Here is a 24,176-nt window from a genome sequence, read left to right on the forward strand (position 1 = left end):
AAATTCCTGTACCTCAGAGGGATTCACATCCCGGAGCATATGAATGTGGGAGCAGACTTGCTGTCCAGACAAGCTGTGACAAACGGGGAATGGAATCTCCAGCCCGAAGTAGTCAAACAAATCTGGGCAAGATTTTACGAAAGCAGAGGTGGACCTCTTTGCTACGCAGGAGACAGCACAATGTCCCCTCTACTTCTCTCTGACTCATCCAGCTCCGCCCATACATGGCCCAGACTACGTCTTTAAGGATTTCCTCCGATAGCTCTGCTCCCGGGAGTCCTGGCAAAGGTCAATCAACAGGGTTCGCGACCCTTTTTGATAGCTCCCCGTTGGGCAACCAGAATCTGGTTGCGGACCTAGTATCGCAGTAGTTTAAGGCATTACTAATCAATTTTCAGTAATACTTTACTCAGTACATGTTCAGTAACGCTTGTGTTACAAAAATCTTTCTGCCCGCGAGACATTAACAACTGAAAAATCCTGCAAGTAAATTATAGGATCCTGTTCGTGAATAGACGCGTGTGGTGTCATTCATCTCCCTCTGGCTGACATGATTTCAGTTTCTGAGCTAAAAATCCAAGGCAATTGGCCGGCACACTGGTGATAGTCAGTGTGGCCTGGGGGAGAAAGAGAAATCGTGGGCACTGGGATGGGACGGGTCTTGTGAATGGGAAGGAAGTCGTCATGTCTAATCCTGAAGAAAGAAGAATGAGATGAAAATGATACAGGGTCAATTGAAAATGATTTATTAAGTTTTAAATAAAAAATGTCAATTTTGCTATGGGGAGACCGGGGTGTCTCGTAACACATTATTATGACGTTCATTCTACACAACAAGCTTTCATGAACCTGGTGAATCTTTAACATCATGTTTCTTGTAATTTATTGATTTTAATGGGATTATTGGTAAATATTTAGAGGGTGAGCTATGTCTATATGTATATTCTTTACTTCTGGACAATATATTCAATCTGGTCATAAATACTCAGATCATTGATATTTTATATCTCCCCTCCAGCGCCTTAGAGCACATTTCATCTCCATTTGGATTCTTGAAGACAATCTATTTTTTACAGAAAGTTTAATTTAGAAATGAATCACCTATGGGCAGTGTAGAGTGCCCGGCCTTCTTGGAGACTCTGGGAGGGGTGCTGGAAAGTGCTCCGACTGGGGACTCCGTTGTTCTGCTTGGGGACTTCAACGCCCACGTGGGCAGCGACAGTGACACCTGGAGGGGCGTGATTGGGAGGAACGGCCCCCCTGATCTGAACCCGAGTGGTGTTCTGTTATTGGACTTCTGTGCTAGTTACAGCTTGTCCATAACGAACACCATGTTCAAGCATAAGGGTGTCCATCAGTGCACATGGCAACAGGACAACCTAGGCCGGAGGTTGATGATCGACTTTGGGGTTGTTTCATCTGACCTCCGGCCGTATGTTTTGGACACCCGGGTGAAGAGAGGGGTGGAGCTGTCAACTGATCACCACCTGGTGGTGAGTTGAATCCGATGGCGGGGGAGGAAGCTGGACCGACTCGGCAGACCCAAACGTACTGTGAGGAACTGTTGGGAACGTTTGGCCGAATCCCCTGTCAGAGAGATCTTCAACTTCCACCTCCGGCAGAGCTTCAACCAGATCCCGAGGGAGTCTGGAGATATTGAGTCCGAGTGGACCATGTTCTCCACCTCCATTGTCAACGCGGCCACTCGGAGCTGTGGCCGTAAGGTCTCCGGTGCCTGTGGAGGCGGCAATCCCCGAACCCGGTGGTGGACACCGGAAGTAAGGGATGCCGTCAAGCTGAAGAAGGAGTCCTATCGGGCCTGGCTGGCTTGTGGGACTCCCAAGGCAGCTGACTGGTATCGACAGGCCAAGCGGACTGCAGGCCGGGTGGTTGAGGAGGCAAAAACTCAGGCCTGGGAGGAGTTCGGTGAGGCCATGGAGAAGGACTATCGGTCAGCCTCGAAGAGATTCTTGCAAACCGTCCGGCGCCTCAGGAGGGGGAAGCAGTGCCCTACCAACGCTGTTTACAGTGGAGGGGGGCAGCTGTTGACCTCGACCGGGGATATCATCGGGCGGTGGAAGGAATACTTTGAGGATCTCCTCAATCCTGCCGTCACGTCTTCCATTGAGGAAGCAGATGCTGAGGGCTCGGAGGCGGACTTGTCCATCACCCGGGCTGAAGTCACAGAGGTAGTCAAGAAACTCCTCGGTGGTAGGGGAACCGGGGGTGGATGAGATCCGCCCTGAGTACCTCAAGTCTCTGGATGTTGTGGGGCTGTCTTGGCTGACACGCCACTGCAGCACCGCGTGGCGGTCGGGGACAGTGCCTTTGGACTGGCAGACCGGGGTGGTGGTCCCTCTTTTTAAGAAGGGGGACCGGAGGGTGTGCTCCAACTATCGGGGATCACACTTCTCAGCCTCCCCAGGAAAGTCTATGCCAGGGTACTGGAGAGGAGAATCCGACCGATGGTAGAACCTCGGATTCAGGAGGAACAGTGTGGTTTTAGTCCCGGTCGTGGAAAACTGGACCAGCTCTATACCCTCTCCAGGGTGCTGGAGGGTTTCATTGGAGTTGCCCAACCAACAACCACATGTGTTTTGTAGATTTGGAGAAGGCATTCGACTGTGTCCCTCGCGGCATCTTGTGGAGGGTGCTCTGGGAGTATGGGATTTGGGACCCTATGCTTAGGGCTATCCGGTCCCTGTACGACCGGAGAAGGAGCTTGGTACGCATTGCCGGTGGTTAGTCAGACTTGTTCCTGGTGCATGTTGTACTCCGGCAGGGCTGCTCTTTGTCGCCGGTTCTGTTTATAATTTTTACAGACAGAATTTCTAGGCTCAGCCAGGGGCCAGAGGGTGTCGGGTTTAGGGACCACACGATTTCATCTCTGCTCTTTGCGGATGATGTTGTCGTGCTGGCCCCATCAGAGCAGGACCTTCAGCATGCACTGGGATGGTTTGCAGCCGAAGGGTGAAGTGGCTGGGATGAGAATCAGCACCTCCAAAACCGAGGCCATGGTTCTCAGTCGGAAAAGGGTGGCTTGCCCACTTCAGGTTGGTGGAGAGTTACTGCCTCAAGTGGAGGAGTTCAAGTATCTGGGGGTCTTGTTCACGAGTGAGGGAAGGATGGAATGGGAGATTGAGAGACGGATCGGTGCAGCTTTTGCAGTAATACGGTCGCCGTATCGGTCTGTCGTGGTGAAGAAGGAGCTGAGCCGCAAGGCGTAGGTATCGATTTACGGGTCAATCTACGTTCCTACACTCACCTATGGTCATGAGCTGTGGGTCATGACCGAAATGACAAGATCACTGATGCAGGGGGCCGAAATGAGCTTTCTCCGCAGGGTGGCTGGGCGATCCCTTAGAGATAGAGTGAGAAGCTCAGTCACTAGGGAGGAGCTCAGAGTAGAGCCACTGCTCCACCACATCAAGAGGGGCCAGCTGAGGTGGCTCGGGCATCTTTTCCGGATGCCCCCTGGACGCCTTCCAGGGAAGGTGTTCCGGGCATGTCCCACCGGGAGGAGACCCCGGGGAAGACCTAGGACACGCTGGAGGGACTATGTCTCCCGGCTGGCCTGGGAACGCCTCGGTGCCCCCCCGGAAGAAATGGAGGAAGTCTGGGCATCCCTACCATCCCGACCCAGGATGAAGCGGAAGAAGATGGATGGATTGAATTTAGCTCTGTATACTGTGGTAGGCTATATAAGACCAGCCCTTTTTTTGATTGCACTTATGCCTTTTGTTGTCCTTATGCTGTCCCAATTGCTTCCATGGTTTACCCCACCTGTACGTCGCTTCGGATAAAAGCGTCTGCTAAATGACTAAATGTAAATGAAGACATTCTTGACATTAAACGAGTAAAAACAAAAAAAACCTCTTTCTTCATTTACTCCAATATATTTGTAACCTTAATCCTCTGAGCTGCCATATGTTATAAAGTTCTGGAGAATAGAATATATAATTCAAAAACTTTTTAGGCATTTAGTGGAGTTAAAGTCACTAGTTTACAGAAAAAAATATTCAAAAGAGAAGTATGCCACTGGTGGTGGTTGAGGAGATTCCCCTTCCATGTAAATCACTTTGAATGTCCAGAAAAGCGCATTATAAATGTAAAGAATTATTATTATTATTTAAATATATTTAGTTACTGTCCATCTCTGCAGACGGCCTGCTGCCTGAAGTTCAGTGATTCGGAGTACGCACACCCAAGATTAAATGGGAAAAACTGTGAAATTTCTGAAAGGATGTGTTTGTGTTTCCACTGGTTTGTGTATGGCTGTAGAATCAGTCAAGTGTGTCAGTGTCTGACTGACTGATGGAGGTTTTTGTGCGACTCTTTACCACGGTGTGAACACAAAGCTACCACTGATGCTGTGTCTACTCATACAGTAATAATGTCCTGCATCTTCAGTCTGAACTCCACTGATGCTCAGAGTGAAATCCGTTTTAGATCCACTGCCACTGAATCTAGATGGAGTATTTGTGTATAACTCATTTGCCATTTTAATGAGGAGTTTAGGAGCTTCTCCAGGTTTCTGCTGATACCAGGACAGAGGCTGAAAACCCCAACCCTGATGGACTTCAGGACTGGTTTTACAGGTGATAGTAACTGTGTCTCTTAGTTGAGCAGATTTCACTGCAATGACTTGACCTCTTGATTCTACATGAAGATGATAAATATTAGAAACATGAGTTGCATTTTATTCTAGAGTAAATGATATTTAACACAGAGGATCAGTAAAGCAGAATAAGTGTTAGGTTAAGTTGTTCTCACCTCTGAAACAGAAGAAAGATAACATCCAGATGAAGACGCTGATGAAGGTACTGTTTGCTTTGAGTTTAGATGAATAATGAAGTTCTTAATCATTACTGTTATATCTCCCAAGAGTTATAAAAACTCCCTGATTACTGAGGCGTGTGCTTCTAATGCAAAGTTTCTTCATGTAAATGATCAGATACAGGGCCCCTTCTTCATACCTATCTTACTGAATTAGCTGGATTTGATTGTTGACGATTTGGAATTGTAGTGGAGTAAGTAGGCGGGGCAAGACCGTGGTTCGAGAACGGTGAGTAATTGTTAATGAGCGCCAGCTGTGCGCGCATCGGTCTCGAATCACGTAGGAGATCGGGAGCATATAAGAGAACGAGCGACCGGACCGTTGAAGAGGACCGGGCCCGGACACATGTTAAGTTTATATTGTTATATTATTATTATTTATTATTATTTATATTGTTATATTATTATGTTTTGTCTTGCCAGCTTTTCGAATGAATCGTAATAAATACGATTATTAATTTTCCAGATTAGCAATAAATAAAAGATAAAATAAAAGTAATGTAATCAAAAAGTATGCAGTTGACTGATGTGTGACTCCATGTTCACAAATGTGGAAGCCACATGGCCTGGTTCTGTGCATGACTCCAGGAATTTCAGAGAGTCACATTTATGCACATTATTTGAGCGTGGTAAGATTTTTTTTTTTAAACTCACTGTATTACATAATTTTATTCTGAGCCTAACAAAACTCCATTATTCCGGGTGCTTACGATGGGATCCTGCTTGGTGACAGGGGCTATGCCTGCAGGCAGTACTTCATGACACCATTCCATGACCCAAACCCTGGACCACAAACCCGTTACAATGCAGCTCTAGCCAGGACAAGGGCACGCATTGAAATGACCTTTGGCCAACTAAAGGGAAGATTTCAGTGTCTTAAGGGTCTGAGGGTTACACCTGTCACGGCCTGTGACATTATTGTTGCATGATTCATCCTCCACAATATTGCAACCATCAGATAGAGAGGACCCCTGTGGTGGAGGTGCAGCCTGATGATGACCTCCAGCCAGTGCACTTGGACCAACCTAGTGGCAGAGCCGCACGGGACAGAATTGTGGAACACCATTTTTTAATTCTTTTTTTACACAAACCTTCATTAAATTAATAATAGAAGACAAGACAACATGCTTAGTTCATGGAGTTTTATTTCCATTATTGTTTCTCAAGAAAAGCCAGTGATGGTCATCTTTTGCCTGCAATAAGATATATTGTTATCTTAGGGCAGCAATAGTGCTCTTTGTGAAAAATAGTGTTTTAGCACTTACTCTGAAGTTCCTTTTGAAGCAACTCAATCTCTAGTGGCAGTTTTTTCTTCTTTAAGGTGTCAAGTTCAATTTCTCCCGTTAATTTTTGTTTTTTAAGAGCAAAATACTAAATTTTCTGTTGAACATTCCGTTTATATAGGGTACGGATAACCCCACTGAGCCATTAAAAAAAATACTCAACAAGCCTCATGCAACAGAAAAAGGAACAGTAGACTGCCCACCTCTGTATCACTTTGTGCTGTAGGCGTTTCCTCCTGCAACTCATATTGCAGTCAGAAATAATATGTACACACCTATAAATTCAATAAAGTTATTTATGCACTTACAAGTACTTCCTCCAAAGGACAGTCATCTGAGAGGGTTTCTTCACTGTCCTGTGAAAAAGAAAAATGGGTATTACAAAGTGTTGCACTTTCTTTCCTTTTGATGTAAAGTTAGAAATGTCCACTTAATGCACATATTTCAGACACCACTTTCTTGGGAACAGGTAAAAGTGTTGGTGTATTATGTAAAACTACATAAAAGAGGAGAACTCAATGGCATTACAATACACTAGGAACAAATATGATCAATAACATATTGCAAAATATTTTTACATTTGTTATCCAGTTTTCACCTTCACAAGTCAAAGCAATTGACTCAATATTTATCTGTTGAAATGAATGTACCAGCCATTTGGATTATAGAAATAATTTAACGCAGCAACAAATTATTTACAGTGTAGCAAGATGATTTAAAACTCATTTAGCTGTAATTAAGGTGTTGCTGTTACTGGCCTCTGGCTTTAGGTCTAAGGAAGAGCTGCCCCAGGGATGCCCTTTACAATGGGTGGTTCTCATTTAGCCCAAGGGCAGCTCTTCTGTCGGGGTATAATGTGGGGGTGCAGGACCACCACCTGTTTTTTTCTGCTCCGCCTTTTTCTTGATTGCTGATTATAAACAGACAAACACATCATTTAAAATGTTTTTGGTAACAGATACTAAACAGTAGAAGTAGAAAGGATTACCAGTTTGAAGAATATTCTTGTTCTTCACTTTTACTTGTTCCCAGAGCTGGCTCTGACATAAAGTAATTAGAAAATTATTAAAATAAGAATATATACTGTAATAATAACTGATATAACCATAACATGGAACACTTACCTGGCTTTTGCACACTTTGAAGTGTTCCCTTGCGTTTTAATTATTTTTTCACACTCAGCAAACCCTTCCAGTAATAATTCTTGCTCTGCTGTGTTGAAAAACTGAGCACGCTCTTTTGCCATGATGAGCAGCCAATAGCAGCGTTGCTGATCAATGTTTCTACTATCGATACATATCCCCTTTTAAAAAAAGCGCATGAACGCGCAATTATCTCACTAACTCAATCCAGCTATACTAATCATATCCGGCAGGTGTGTTCGAAGAACCTAATCAGCCAGATCATGATTAGCACGATTATATCATCTTGGATGTCTCATTTGATCTTGGATGTTTTAAGCAACGTACGAAGAACGGGCCCCTGGACTTGTTGTCTTAGAAACAGGTTTGTTAGCTTAAACCTGCTCAGGAGAAGGCTTACTTCATATAAACACGATTAGATCACAGCCATGACGCAGTAAAGTCGAATTCTTTCATACAAAAGCATCTTGTTGCGCTAGGTACAGGATTCATTGAGAGAGCTTTGCGAAGTTTACATGTAATTAACCCGATGTTTTGCTTTTAGAACAATATTTATTGTAATATCCAACAGTATCAACAGCACTAAGGCAAAATGACCTGAATCTGCACGAGTCAACAATCTTCAGTCACGTTTATGATGGGACTGTTTGAAGACACCATTGCCTGACCCAAACCTGTTACACTGCAGCTCAAGTCAAGACAGAATCGTGAAATGACCTTTGGGCAACTGATGGGAATGAAGGATTTCAGTGTATATAAGTCTAAGGCGTGAACCTCACAGGGCCTGCACACATCATCAGTAGAGAGAGGAGACCTGTGATGGTGATGCAGCCTGATGAGGATTTCCTAACCACTGCACTTAAACCACCAGACTGAGCTTCATAATTAGTATCTTTTGGATTTCTATTTTCTTCATTATTCTTAAAATAAAAACATCACAGACATGCTTATGCCCACGCGCATTTTAGTTTTTATCTCCATGGATAATAGGGAGGCGTCAGCGTCTTCTTTTACCAGGAATATGAAAGGTTATGTCAGTAAACAATAAATAGTTTTAAAATCTCCAATCTTTTCAAAACTAAATCTCTAGGTTTGTTCTTTATATTGTCAAGGTCAATGCATTGAAGTTATTTTGCATGTAGTCATCCTTTGAACTTTAAAAAGTTTCTGCATCTTGTGTCTTTTGTGGAGAGAAACCAATAATTCACAATACATTAAAAGCAATAATATAGCACAATAACATCATATTTTCCTCATCTCTGTACCACATGTCCTTGCTTACTCAGCAGATGAATGCCTCCAGATGATGTGGACTCCTGCAACTGCTACTTATCCAGTTTAATGTTATTGAAATGGACAGTCTCTTACCTCAGTATCCTATGTAGTGAACACTAATGGGTATCCATCCATCCATTTTCTACCGCTTATCCGAACTACCTCGGGTCACGGGGAGCCTGCGCCTATCTCAGGAGTCATTGGGCATCAAGGCAGGATACACCCTGGATGGAGTGCCAACCCATCGCAGGGCACACTAATGGGTATAAAACACTTTATTTTGTTTATCTTAATATACAACTTCAGTTTACAACTAATTTAAAATGTTATAAATATCTCTGAAAGTAATCTGTCTGTGCAGCGTTTGAAGTGTTTTAAATTTGTCATTATCTTTTGTCATTATCAGCGGGGAATAAACAGACGTAACTACGTCTTTAACAACCAGCCAATAGCAGTGTTGCTGATCACTAGTTCTTCTATCGATATATGCTGCAATGATCCCAGACAATTGAATCCAGATATTCTAATCATACACAACAGGTGCCTTCGAAGAACCCAAGTATCCAGATCCTGATTTGCAGGATTAGGTCATCTCGGATGTTTCATTTGATCTTGGATGTAGTAAACGAAGTACGAAGAACTGGACACTTCTCGGCTAAATAAAGCAGTCTGTAGTCTTTAAATGATTCACTATGTTTCAACCTCGTTTGAAAGGTTTTATTTTGAAAACGATTGATTTGTCTGACTCTGAAGGTTTTCTGGTCATTTAATGATAGACGTGATAGTGTAAATACTTCTGTAACACATAAAATAAAGGCAGAAAATATGTGAAATCTTTATTTCATTTGGATGAGAACATAGATTTTTTAAATAAATATATTTCTGTGACTTTCTATTTGAATTTTATTGTGTGTTAAATATTGTTGGTGACTGTCTGACTTAAATCTTGTATTCTTCATGATTCTTCTTTCTCATTATTAATATTGCTCACCCTTTATGTTTGTGGGTTTTGTAAACGTTTAATCGATATCAAACAGAGTTTAATTCTTAGAAAAAGTAGCAGTTTTGGGAATACAATGTTTTAGTCTGACAGCCATGATATGTTGATCATTGGTGTGGGTGTGAAGGGGTGTGTGTTAGTGAGTGTGAGTGTGTGTGCGAGTGTGAGTGTGTGTGCATGCGTGTCTGTCATTGTCTGACTGATGGAGGTTTTTGTACGACTCTTTATCACTGTGTGAACACATTGCTAGCAAAGCTGTGAAAACTCTGACAGTAATAATGTCGTGCATCTTCAGTCTGAACTCCACTGATGCTCAGAGTGAAATCTGTTTTAGATCCACTGCCACTGAATCTAGATGGAGTTCCAGACTGAAGGCTGTCGGTCAGATATATGAGGAGTTTAGGAGCTTCTCCAGGTTTCTGCTGATACCAGGACAGAGGCTGAACCCCCCAAACCCTGATAGACTTCAGGACTGGTTTTACAGGTGATAGTAACTGTGTCTCCTGGATGAACAGATTTCACTGCAGGTGTCTGAATGACCGTCACTTGACCTCTTGATTCTGAATAAAGAATAATAATATTAGTGACAAGATTTCATTTTATTCTAGAGTAATTGATATTTAACACAGAGGATCAGTAAAGCAGAATAAGTGTAAGGTTAAGTTGTTCTCACCTCTGAAACAGAAGACAGATAACATCCAGATGAAGACGCTGATGAAGGTTTGCTTTGAGTTTAGATGAATAATGAAGTTCTTAATCATTACTGTTATATCTCCCAAGAGTTATAAAAACTCCCCGATTACTGAAGCGTGTGCTTCTAATGCAAAGTTTCTTCATGTAAATGATCAGATCTGCTCGGCTAAATTAAGCAGTCTGTAGTCTTCAAATGATTCACTATAATGTTTCAGCCTTGATTGAAAAGTTTTTATGTGAAAACGATTGATTTGTCTGAAGATTTCTGGTCATGTTATGATAGTTAGGAGAGAAATGATAGTGGAAACACAAATATGTTTCTATCTTAATTTCATTTGGATGAGAACATAAAATATTTGAATGAAATACATTTCTGTGAGTTTCGATTTGAATATTATTGTGTGTTAAATATTGGCGCTGTCTGACTAAAATCTTGTGTTTTTTCATCATTAATATTGTTCACCCTTTATGTTCGTCTGTGGGTTTTGCAAATGTTTATTCAATAAAAGCAGCTTGTCAACACAGTGGTCAATTCTTTAAAATTAAAGATTTGTGGGGATACAATGTTTTGGTGTGACAGCAAAGATGTTGAACACAGATGTGTGTGTGTCAGGTGTCTGAATGACTGATGGAGGTTTTTCACCAACATGTAGAAGTACGAAGTGTTTCAACACTCAACATTCAGTAAATACGTTTTTGTGTCTTTAAATTAACGTTTATTGTTGTGCTACACGTGTTTACAGTTATTTACAAGTCTGTTAATCATGTCATGTCCATATCTGTTGTGATGTGATGTGTGTTTTTATATAGTGACAGTGAAGCGCTCAGAGGTTTTTGTACAGCTGCTCCATTAGTTTCTATCACTGAGGTGGACGTTCGGCGACGGCCGAATAAGAACTTCTAAAAGTACTTTTTACTGGACACTTTGATTATGATAGAATAGCATTATTAGTCTTACTTTCTTTTACGCTTGGCTCCCTCTAGTTCTGGATCCGTCTGTAGATCTGTAGTTACGTCAGCTTTCCTTAACTTTGTTCTGGCAGTAGAATAATCAGACAAAAATATGACTGGGATCAGAACCATACATTCAGAAATTCTATTCATTCAAAAACTTTTTCCACATTACAGATTCCAAGGGGCTATACACATGAAACAAAAATATTGGCTTCAATCAAGATAATTAAGTTTACACCACGTAATACATTCAGATTAATCACTCCGTGTTTATGTTGATGATTTCGTAGCATACGAACAAAAAAGCTTTGTGTCATCTTTTTTAACCCTCCACTGACTTCAGGATTTGGAAGGGGGAAGGGAGGCATGCACGCATGACTCTCGCGGTTTTTTGCACCGATCAATCAAGTTTTTATTTATGTGTTGCCAAATACACCAATCACGCCTGGTCCAGATCACATAAAAAATAAATACATACGAATCGATCAACGAGTTCCGCACTGAACAAATAAACTGAAAGCTAATTTGTGAATCAATTCAACCGGTTTATTGAAACGACTCACAAGAATTATGCTCGTTTATGCATGGGACGTCATCACCAATATTTAAAAATAGCTGTAAGTTACCTCACAAGACTTGTAAGAGAGAGCTCTATGGATATTTTATAGTTTTCTTTATTGAATACTGGCACTTGAAAGAGGCATTACGGCCTATAGAAGCCCAGCAACATGGGCAACATTTTCTCTAATACATAAGAAGCGCTCGCACCTTTGAAAAAAACAAGACATGTCCCAGGACCCTTTAAGATGGCTGTTATTAAGCCTCTTATCAAAAAACCAAACTTAGACCCCAATGAACTTGGAAAACTATAGACTGAAACCTAGTTTTATCATCGCTTCACTGGCTACCCATTAAGTATTGTATTTATTTTAATATTCTTTTAATTACTTGGAATGCCTTAAACGGCTTACCCCCTACTTACTTAACCGAGCTTTTATCACATTACAACCCATCACGCTCTCTAAGATCTCAAAATTTAGGACTTTTGACAACACCTAGAATAACAAAATCCACCAAAGGGAGTCGAGCTTTCTCATAAACTCTGGAATAGCCTTCCTGATACTATTCGAGGGTCAGACACACTCTCCCAATTTAAATCTAGATTAAAGACACATCTTTTTAGCCAAGCTTTCGCTTAATGCATAGTTAATGAACAGCAGCTACGCTAATTATTCTCCTTCTGCCTTGGCCCCGGGATGCCCATTTCTCGGGAGAAATTTCGCCAGGTCCAGATGATCTCCATCTAAGGCAATTCCACCACCACCTAAGAGAATTACGACCATCTGACAATCCCAGCTCAGACCATATTCCATCCCAAACCAAGAGCAAAGACGGACTACACATTAATGCTGAAGTTACAATACTAGTATTTAAAGCTAAACTTACATCACATGTCAGCAGTTTGAAGTTATAGCTGCATTCAGTGGCCCATATTGGAGGTTGCTAGGTGGGTGTTGTGTGGAGTGGGGGGGCTCATTGGTTGTGGTTGGAGAGATTTTATTTGCTGGGGCTGTGTGGGTCTGGTATGCTCTTGTTTTGTGGTGATGTCAGAAAACAGAGGAAGAACGTTACAACATGCCATTACTATTTTCCCTGGTTGTTCCTCTGTTTTCTGGTGTTGATCATGGAGTGGGACCGGGTTGGACCTGCTGTTTTTTTTGGCAAGTGGAACTTTCTGGGTCGTGGGTGCTGGGCTCTCCCTCTTCCTCGTGGATATTTGCTCGGTGGCTTTTGGTCAGGGTCACGGAGTGCAGCTATGACATGTCAGAGGGGATCTGGCCCTCCCGGCTGAGCCTGGTTTTTCCCGCGTTTTTTTTCTCCATTAATCATTCATTGAAATTTAGGCAGTGTTGGCTTGCTCACCGGGAGATATATTTAATTATTAGATATTATTTATTAAAATGATCTTGCTTGTTCTATTCTACTGTTTTTCCTTTGTGTTTTTCTGTTTTTTTCTGTTTGGTCCTGTAAAGCTGCTTTGGAACAATGCACATTGTGAAAAGCGCTGTATAAATGAACTTGAATTGAGTTAACTGTCGGAAGATTCAGCATTTTAATTTGCACAGAATGCACACACCTTCATTTAGACATAATCCCGTCTCATTCGCTTTGACTGAAATGACGGACTAATGCCCCACGTCGCCACTTAACGTTCTGTATGAAATTATTTAACCTATTAACTATTTAACAATCGGGGCTGAAGCCCCAGAAGCCATCCCCCCGCTCCGCCCCTGAGCAGGGTAGTACTGCACCTATGACATCATGCAGAAGGTGCCCAACATATGACGTTTTTTCCAATACACAGAAGGAGAATGAAAGAGAGTAAAATGTGGCGTTCATATATCAGGTTATTTTCCACTCTTACAAAGCTAAGATTACAGACATCTGTCAGCAAAGAAAAGAAGTGATTACATTGTTTAACAGGTCACAGTAGGAGAAGAAGGGATGTTTTCTCTTTCATTGCACTTTTTCTACAGCCCTGTAGATGGCAAACTTTTACAGAATATGAATTACTAGTTTCATAAGTGATGGTTGTCCGGGAGACTTGTCCAATAAGAGACTAAGAAAAGTTGTTACAAAACAGTTTTATATGTTTGAAAAAAACATTACGAAACCTGGACGATCGCTGGGGGAGTGTATCGAGCACAGAAATACTACATGATACGCCCAACTTTTTTTTTTTGACAAGCTGACCATGTTAAGCACGAGAAGACAGCACGTTTAACATTGTAAAGAACTCAGAATGCATTATACACCGTTGTGCACGGCCGAGCTCTCATGATAAATAAATATCTCATATTGATGGTGGTAATAAAACTGCACGAGATAAATATATTTATAACAAACTAGCTGATAAATGACCAGTTATGGGTCTGGAATGTCTCTTATTCCATGTAACCTGTTCCTGAAGGGCCTGATTGATGAAGAATCCAAACTCTCAGAGAAAGCAAAAGAGTCTGAAAATGTCTGTCGGTTTGTCTGTCTGTCATTCTATCTATATGCATCGGAGGTCTCGTATCATTAATAGCCACCTTAATTCAGCCCGAGGTGTTTGCATCCCTGAATTATAAGCACACGAAGAGTCAGATGTACAGATTCAGATTCACTTAATAGGACTAGTTGTCATAATCCCACTATTAGAGTTAAATTGCCCAATAGCACATTTCCCACACATTACGCATGACAGGGGAATCAGTCAAGTATATGAATAGAGGAAATTGAGGTCTGAGGTTTCACTGAGTTTGTGGTGTGGTCATCCTCTGTCTTTGGAGGATAAATGATAAGAAATCAATACATTGCATACTACCCATTCCTTGACATTATCAGAGAGGCATCTTTGTTGTGTGTCCCACTTTCAACACATCCATTATGAAAGATTCAACACATCTTTGGTGAAAGATGCCCTTTGTATGGTTCCCATCAATCATCTTTTCACTTTAAAATCTGAAGTTTGTATGAAATCATTCAACAGAAACATCTCAATGCGATACACGGTCTCTGACCAGAATGAACTACGTACATGTTTCTTGAATAATTGAGAATTGTTGTGCATTCATTTGTGATTTAATGTTATGTTTCCTGCTAAATGCTGATTTTGAACTTTTTGTGAATTTCAATACTAGTTTATTTATGTTTGTTTGCTGCTCTACTCTCTCAGTCTTTACTTCATGATTACAAGACAAACATAAACTGGATTAAAAAATAAGAATGGTGTTATTTTTTCAAAAATGTACTTTAGTGTTAATAAAACAAAGCTGATTAGGCCTATGCATGAATGTCTGTTGTGTATAAATGTGTGATGTTGTAGAGAGACAGTTAGTGAAGCGCTCAGAGGTTTTTGTACAGCTGCTCTATTAGTTTATATCACTGTGGTTGACGTTCGGCAGCGGCACCAGACTGGAAGTTGGCAGTAAGTACAAAATTATATCAAAATGTTCTTGCTGTTACTTTTCAATACACATTCATTAAATTGAAATTTTTTGCAGGTGTTGCGCATTGAATATTTGAAAGTAGATATTATTTTGTTAACTGCTTGCTGTTGTGCTCTAAATGCAACATTTGAAATGCTCAAGAATGTCAAGATATATTGGGCACACGTTTTAATATAATGTAAAGTCTTAAACCTTCACGTCTCGCTATTTAAAAAATTATCATGCAGAGTTTAAGAAAAAAGTTTGAACTACAGGATACTCACATACTCATGTCAAAAGTGTTTTATAACTAATAGGTTTGGATTTTATTGAATGCTGATCATTTTAACTTTGGTAGTTTCTAAATCTTTATTTTTGTGTTCATAAAAAACACATATTTTCACAACACATATTTTTGTGTTTTATTTTTTGTTTATAATATGTTTTGAGTATGTTTGAATAACAATTACAAAAAAAAACAATTAGCGATTTGTAATGATTATGAAGACTCAAGCATGTTTTCGGCAGTGGTTCAATTGTTTTATCAGACATGCCACGGTTAAACTAAAAATAATATGTAGAAACTATGGGGAATGAAAACATTATATAGAAGGTGTAAAGTAAAATTAAAAGCCTTCGTGTCTACACCAACACAGTTTTGATCCTCAGTTAATTTTTGCATCTATTCAGTTATTTCCTTGTAATTGACTGATTTAAAAAGAAACAGATTAAACAGTCAAAACAATATTTATTTAACATGGTTGTTTATATTAAATTTGGCAATAAAACTAGTTTTCTCCTGTGTTCTCTCAGGTGTAACTCGTCCTACAGTTACGGTTCTGCCGGCGTCCAGTGAAGAGATTTCCAGTAAGCAGACAGCAACACTGATGTGTGTGGTCAGCAAGGGCTTCCCTTCAGACTGGAGCTTGAGCTGGAAGGTGGATGGGAACATCAGGTCTCAGGAGAACAGCGCTGGACTCCTGCAGAAGGACGGTCTGTACAGCTGGAGCAGCAGTCTGACTCTCTCTGAACACGACTGGATCAAGAGCGTCTCAGTGAGCTGTGAGGCCACACGAGGAGACCAGACAGTCACTGGACAAGTGAAGAGAGATCAGTGTTCTCAATAGATCCTCTGTCTTCTGCTCTCTTCTTATCATTCATGTCTCACAAAAGTGGCTTTCTATTCAGATGTGCTTCATTCATTCACTGATGAGTTTCTTTTTCTAAACTTCAATAAAAGAGAAATAAAACTTTATTTTGTTGGTTTCTTTAACCTTTAATTTAGAAAATGCATTGTTTCATTGTTAATGGTTTCAATTCACATTTAGGGGCACACATAACACACCTGCAGTCTGCAGATAAACTGACACGAGACCAAACCAGCAGTAACCTCCTATACAGTATTATAGTCTGTAATGAATTATAATCATTTAAAAAAGAAATAAGAACAGATAAACAGAGAGAGAATTAAATCAAATGTGTAGAGAATATTGTGAGTGTGTTATTGTGTTGATTGTGTTAGAGGAACATCAAACATCTGCTCTGTTGTGAGAGGAACAGAATCTCTCATCCTGATAATGCAAATCTGAGTTTCAGTTTCACTGTTTCTCACTTTATTCTCTCATCTGAGACGCTTCAGTTTGACTGACGGATGAGACGTGAGCTTTCTTCATATTCATCACTTCACAATCACTCTCATCTCATCTCAGCACTCACATTCATTTATTGAATGTTTATGAAAGATCAAAATAATAAAGTTTCTCATTCTACTCTTAACATATCAGCTAAAGCTTATTTAGAGCTGAGAAAGATGCCTAAAAATGCACATATTCTCATTTATTTACTGTTTTATATCCAACAAAAAATCTTCTTAAGTCATGACCCAGCAGCTGTGTGTGATTCTGACGTTTATCATAAGGTTAGAATGAGTGAAGAAATGAAAGAATTTATATTTTTAAGTGAATGAATGCTTTAAAATGAAAAGCAAGAAAAATTAACATTTAAACTTCTTAACGTTCTTAATCTAATAATATATCATCTTGTGTGTGTGTGTGTGTGTGTGTCAGGTGTCTGACTGATGGAGGTTTTTGTATGACTCTATCACTGTGTGAACACATAGCTACCACTGATGCTGTGAACACTCATACAGTAATAATGTCCTGCATCTTCAGTCTGAACTCCACTGATGCTCAGAGTGAAATCTGTACCACCAGATGCTCCATCTCCACTGAATCTATGTGGAGTGTTTCCATAACGATCGTTTACTGATTTAATGAGGAGTTTAGGAGCTTCTCCAGGTTTCTGCTGATACCAAGATAAACCCCAGCCATCTATTGCAGGATTAGTTGTACACTTTATATTTACATTTTGACCCTCAGAAACAGGTTCAACTTTACTCTGAGTTACAGTAACTCCTCTGGATTCTGTTGAGAAGAAAACAGATTGACTTAAAAATAACATTAAAAGTTACAAATAATGAATCAACAAATAAACATTAAAGATAATATTCTGTTACCTTGAATAAAAACAGCAAGAATCCACATGAAGGTGATGATGAAGAGATTAATTTTGTGTGTTTGTTGTGTGTTTTGTGTTGTAAAGTGAGAAACTCAGAGACAGTTAAACACACTGATGTGCTGAAGCATGAGCTGATCATGCAAAACACTCCACGTCATTTAAATTTACATTTAGCTTTCCTATAGCAACGCAAAGTTGTGGGTTCGATCCCAGGGGATTGTACATACCTATGTAGAAATGTTTAGTATAATGCAATGTAAGTTGAATGCGTCGAAATGAAGATGTACAAAACATTTATATTTACATTTAGTCATTTAGCAGACGCTTTTATCCAAAGCGACTTACAGGTGGGGTAAGGAATGGAAGCAATTGGGACAGCATAAGGACAACAAAAGCATAAGTGCAATCAAAAAAGAAGACTGGTCTCATATAACCTAACACAGTAAACGGAGCTAAGTTAGTTTTTTTACTAAACTTCAGGTGGTTATGGGGAGACTTTACACTCTTTAAAAATCAAGGATCACAATTTATTATTTAAAATAGAAGCAAACTGACAACTTTAATATGTAAATAAAGAATCCGTCTTCATGAGTTTCTTCACCACACCTACATCTGTATTAAACTCACTGTCTCAATGATGATTCTGACATCTTCTTCACTATCACAGAGCTTTAGTTTGACAGGTGGATTTTAAGGTGCTGTTGTCTGCGATCCAAAATGAAAGAATAAAGAAAATGATTCATTATTATCAAAAACATCTCATCACATTTCTTTGTCACTCAATGAATGAAATGGGACATTAAAAAGCTGTTGTAAGTTGAATGAATCTGCAGTGTGTTTGCACTAGAGGTCAGTATAAAGCAGATAAACTCATCACATCATGCGAGAAGATGGTCTGAAACACTGTTACACAGATATTATGATACAATATAGTTCAGAGAAACATCTTTTGAGACTATACACACGCTGTGAAAACAAACAGGTACAGAACACTTCAAGGTCTTTAATATGAATGTATTTAATAGAAAGCACAGGATCAGATACTGTATACCATCTCAGAGACTTTCTGGGACACATTTCATCACACATGTGTTGTGTCATGTACATTCAGATCAGTGAAGAGAACAGATATGACACAGAGGAACACTGACAGCTGTTCTCAGAACAGCCCGATATTGAGTCTCAGTTTACATCACACAGAGTCACGGGGTCAGTTCTGACATACATCATACAGCAGACGAAGAAATGCTGCTAGTGTACAGTACATAATACTGGACCGATAAATACGTCTATCACTCCAAAATATATACAAGAGTCCATGCGTCCACAATATACATATAATACAATAAATATCATGAAAAACATCCATAAAGCATTCACAATACAGCACTGATGGGCAACATCTGCAAACTAAACACGTGTTTGTTCTCTCATTGCTGGACTACAGAATTATATTTATTTATATCTATTGGGATAAAAACACTTTATTCATAGAGTCTATATGCATCAGAGGTCTCGTATCATTAATAGCAACCTTAATTCACCCCGAGGTGTTTGCATCCCTGAATTATAAGCACACAGAGTCAGATGTACAGATTCAGATTCACTTAACTGGACTACGTGTTATAATCCCACTATCCACTATCAGCACAATTAAGTTGCCCAATAGCACCTTTCCCACGTCTTATACATAACAGGGGAAGCAGTCAAGAATATGAATAGAGGAAAGGAGGTCTGAGGTTCCCTTTCTGTCGGTCTCTCGACGTTGTGTCGAGAACGACAGATGGGGTTCGCCCTTGAGAACCTATCAACCTTGACTACTATAGAAAAGGCCAATGAAATCTGGCGAATGAAATTTGCATGCCGGACTCCGCCCCCGGATATCCGGTATAAAAGGAAGCCGGCGTGCAGCATTCATTTACCTTTTGTTCTTCAGAGCCATCGTCTCATGAGTACAAATACAAAGATACATTCTATCTACAAACTGCACTGCCGGATTTATGACATGTTTCCAGCGGATCGTCCCTTCTGCAGCGATCTTCCCCTGGGTGTCTCGGCGGTTCCAGTGGTGTCAGAGCTAAATTTCAACAGTCCTTTTCAGGGCTTGAAACTCTACAGCGCGGCGTGTCCCGCTGTTCTCTTGGGTGGAGGACATCGAGGAGGGGGACGGACACGATCGCTGTGTTAGGTGTCTGGGCATCCAGCACGCCGAAGCAGCGCTCGTTGACACATCTTGCCCGCACTGCCGGCAGATTGTCATGCAGAAGTTGCGGTCACGGTTGGCTGTCTTCCTACGGGAACCAGCCAACATTTCATCTGCTACCCGGGCTGTGACATCTGTGGCTACGGCCCGGATCTCCGACCCGGTTAGCGGCGTTAGTGATTTGTGGAATCCTGCGAACTTAAACCTGCCAGCCAAAAGAAGCGGCCCTGACGAGAAGACGCCGGGGAAAGCAACATCTGGCCCGACCATCACAGGAACACCTCTGACCGGTCGGTATGGAACGTATCCTGCCTCGTTTCCAAAGCCGGGCCCTTATCAGGGCCTGGCGCCCACTTGCTCACAAAGAGAGTTGTTTCCCCCTGGCGTTCATTCCAGCCGATCGCACACTCCCCCGGACTGTGCTCGGCGATCCGACCTCACACCCTGGCGAGGTGTGAGGCCGCACACATACGACAACTGTCACCACTCTCAAACCGACAGTGCGAACCGTTGTCCCACCAGGCAGGCAAAGAGTCGGAGCCAACCATCCCTTCGGGGAAACCTCGGCGACATTCGGTTGGCTCCACCTGCCAACGAACCACCCTCCGTGGGAATGGTGAAGCAGGCTGTCCCCTTGGTCCCCCTGTCACAGTCCCTGGGAGCTTGCCAAAAGTTGCCCACACTGTCTCGGTGGCTAATGCGGTCGGTCCGTCTCGGCTACTCGATCCAGTTCGCCAGGGCCCCTCCCAAGTTTCGGGGCATCATCTCCCCCTCTCTCAGAGGCAGAGACGCCACCATGCTTCGGGCAGAGGTCTCCACCCTCCTGGCGAAACAGGCGATCGAGTCTGTCCCACAAGCCGAGATGTACAGTGGGTTTTACAGCCCGGTCTTCATCGTTCCAAAACAAGACGGAGGGTTGCGCCCCATTCTGGACTTACGTACCCTGAACAGGCACCTTCACAAGCTGCCTTTCAAGATGCTAACCCAGAGGCGCATCCTGACATCTATCAGGTGGCTGGGCACAGCAGCCTTCCCCCTTAGGTCGGGATACCTTATGACCTATCACACATAATTCTAACTGGACCTGTGCTATCAGACGCAGTAACACCCCCTCCTTGGGCTGTTCCGTCTGCCATACCCTCATGACTATGGTTCCCACACTTGGTAACCCATGAGCTTCCCCAGGTGGACCTCCACCTCGCGGTTAACTATCCAGTCCGCACGTTCCATGTGTTCTCCTCCAAGGACGAGACCATTCTTATATCCCCACCATATTCCTCCCCACGGGTAGGAGGTGGCCTCTGCAGCGCTTCTCTGATTAAGAGTTGCGCTTTCCCGGTGTAACCGAGCCGGACGGCCTCTCGCCTGCAGAGAGCTAAGGCCCCGTCCGTGAAAGGTACCGGTCAGGGCTGTTCCCATCTTTCTTCGGAAAGCTCTGGAACCCCCCGACCACCACACTGGAAGGTTACAAGTTTCACGAAAGCTTCGAGCTGACACGCCCAGGCTTGTTACCGTTGCTTCGCTGAGATTGTGACGCGATACAGCGTTTGTGGCTTTTTCCAAAGATAACCCTATCGGTCGTTCTCGACACAATGTCGAGAGACCGATAGAAAGGGAACGTCTTGGTTACGTATGTAACCTCAGTTCCCGGATGGAGGGAACGAGACGTTGTGTCCCTTATGCCACAAACCCGTATTGTTTCTGTTGCAGTTTTGAGAGTCTCTCAGGCTCTTCAGAACAAGAGGTAAATGAATGCTGCACGCCGGCTTCCTTTTATACCGGATATCCGGGGGCGGAGTCCGGCATGCAAATTTCATTCGCCAAATTTCATTGGCCTTTTCTATAGTAGTCAGAGTTGATAGGTTCTCAAGGGTGAACCCCATCTGTCGTTCTCGACACAACGTCACGTTCCCTCCATCAGGGAACTGAGGTTACATACGTAACCAAGACGTTTCACAGGTTCGTCAGGTGGGCATCCTCTTTGGAGGATAATTATTATAGAAATCAATACATAGCATACTTACCATTCCTTGACATTATCAGAGAGACATCTTTGTTGTGTGTCCCACTTTCATCACATCCTTTATTCTTGGTGATGGTTCCCATCAATGCGACACATCGTCAGTTGTGCACCCCTCATTGTTTCACTTTGAAATCTGAAGTGTGTATGATATTAAATTCAACAGAAACATCTCAATGCGATTCACAATATCTGACCAGAATTAACTAACATACAGATTTCCTGAATAATTGAGAATTGTTGTGCATTCACTTGTGATTTAATGTTGTGTTTCCTGCTAAATGCTGATTTTCAACTTTTTGTGAATTTAAAAACTGGTTTATTTATGTTTGTTTGCTGCTATACTCACTCAGTCTTTACTAGTTAATTACAAGACAAACATAAACTGGTTAAAAAAATTGATTATTCTTCAAAAAATTACTTTAGTGTGAATAAAACAAAGCTGATTAGGCCTATGCATGAATGTCTGTTGTGTATAAATGTGTGATGTTGTAGAGTGACAGTGAAGCGCTCAGCGGTTTTTGTACAGCTGCTCTATTAGTTTCTATCACTGTGGTACACGTTTGGCAGCGGCACCAGACTGGAAGTTGGCAGTAAGTACAAAATTATATCAAAATGTTCTTGCTGTTGCTTTTCAATACACATTCATACTTAGTATCATTTGTCTTTCTCTTTTATTTGTTTTTTTTGCAGTTGCGGCAAATTGAATATTTGAAAGTAGATATTATTTTGCTAACTGCTTGCTGTTGTGCTCTAAATGCGACGTTTGAAGTGCTCAAGAATGTCAAGACATATTGGGCACACGTTTTAATATAATGTAAAGTCTTAAACCTTCACGTCTAGTTATTAAAATAATTATCATGCAGAGTTTTGGAAAAAAAAGTGTGAACTACGTGAATCACATATTCATGTCAAAAGTGTTTTATAACTAATAGGTTTGGATTTTATTGAATGCTGATTGGGAAATATATTTTTCATTTTAACTTTGATAGTTTCTAAATCTTTTATTTGTGATTATGAATTTGTTTTGAGTATGTTTTTATAACAATTACAAAAAATCAATTAGCAATTTGTAATGATTAAGAAGACTCGTGCATGATTTCACTGGTGGTACCATCACTTTATCAGACATCCCACGGTTAAACATAAATAATATGTAGAAACTATGGTGAATGTAAACATTATGTAGAAGGTGTAAAGTAGAATTAAAACCCTTCAAGTCAGCACAATCCTAAGTGAAAATTTGCAACAATTCAGTTATATTTCTTGTAATTGACTGATGTTTAAAAAAAACAGATTAAACAGCCAAAACAATATTCATTAAACATGTTGTTTATGTAAAATTTAGAAATAAAACTCTTCTCTTTCCCCTCGTGTTCTCTGTATATCAGGTGTAACTCGTCCTACAGTTACAGTTCTTCCAGCGTTTTTATTTCTGTTGAATATGAAGGTGAAACACATCTGTGAACTTTGACCCGTTTTCTCTGCATCTACAGATCCAGTTAAACCAACAGTGAGTGTTCTGCTGGCGTCCAGTGAAGAGATTTCCAGTAAGCAGACAGCAACACTGATGTGTGTGGTCAGCAAGGGCTTCCCTTCAGACTGGAGCTTGAGCTGGAAGGTGGATGGGAACATCAGGTCTCAGGAGAACAGCGCTGGACTCCTGCAGAAGGACGGTCTGTACAGCTGGAGCAGCAGTCTGACTCTCTCTGAACACGACTGGATCAAGAGCGTCTCAGTGAGCTGTGAGGCCACACGAGGAGACCAGACAGTCACTGGACAAGTGAAGAGAGATCAGTGTTCTCAATAGATCCTCTGTCTTCTGCTCTCTTCTTCTCATTCATGTCTCACAACAGTGGCTTTCTATTCAGATGTGCTTCATTCATTCACTGATGAGTTTCTTTTGCTAAACTATAATAAAAGTGATTTACAACTTTATTTTGTTGGTTTCTTTAACCTTGTTTAATTTAGAAAATGCGTTCATTGTTACTTCAATGGTTTCAATTCACATTTAGGGGCAATGAAGCATGAACACACCTGCAGATAAACTGACGCGAGACCAAACCAGCAGTAACCTCTTATACAGTATGATAGTCTGTAATGAATTGCACTCATTTAAAAAAGAAATAAGAACATATAAACATAGAGAGAACTAAATCAAATGTGTAGAGAATATTGCATAGTTGTTGTGTGTTATTGTGTTGATTGTATTAGAGGAACATCAAACATCTGAGTTTCAGTTTCACTGTTTCTCACTTTATTCTCTCATCTGAGACGCTTCA

The 24,176-nt window shown here is 41.2% G+C and overlaps 1 pseudogene and 1 gene segment (V, D, J or C); one reads left to right on the forward strand and one right to left on the reverse strand.

Moving 5' to 3' along the window:
* Positions 1-9,629: 9,629 nt before the first annotated feature.
* On the reverse strand, positions 9,630-10,297 carry LOC130412894 (immunoglobulin kappa variable 1-12-like; annotated as a pseudogene).
* A 5,670-nt stretch (positions 10,298-15,967) lies between these two features.
* LOC130412896 (Ig lambda chain C region-like) lies at positions 15,968-23,832 on the forward strand. The segment is given in 2 exon segments: positions 15,968-16,279; positions 23,391-23,832. Coding segments are annotated over 2 exon segments (552 nt in total).
* The last annotated feature ends 344 nt before the right edge of the window (positions 23,833-24,176 follow it).

Source organism: Triplophysa dalaica, chromosome 23 (assembly GCF_015846415.1).
Source record: "Triplophysa dalaica isolate WHDGS20190420 chromosome 23, ASM1584641v1, whole genome shotgun sequence".
Classification (NCBI taxonomy): domain Eukaryota; kingdom Metazoa; phylum Chordata; class Actinopteri; order Cypriniformes; family Nemacheilidae; genus Triplophysa; species Triplophysa dalaica.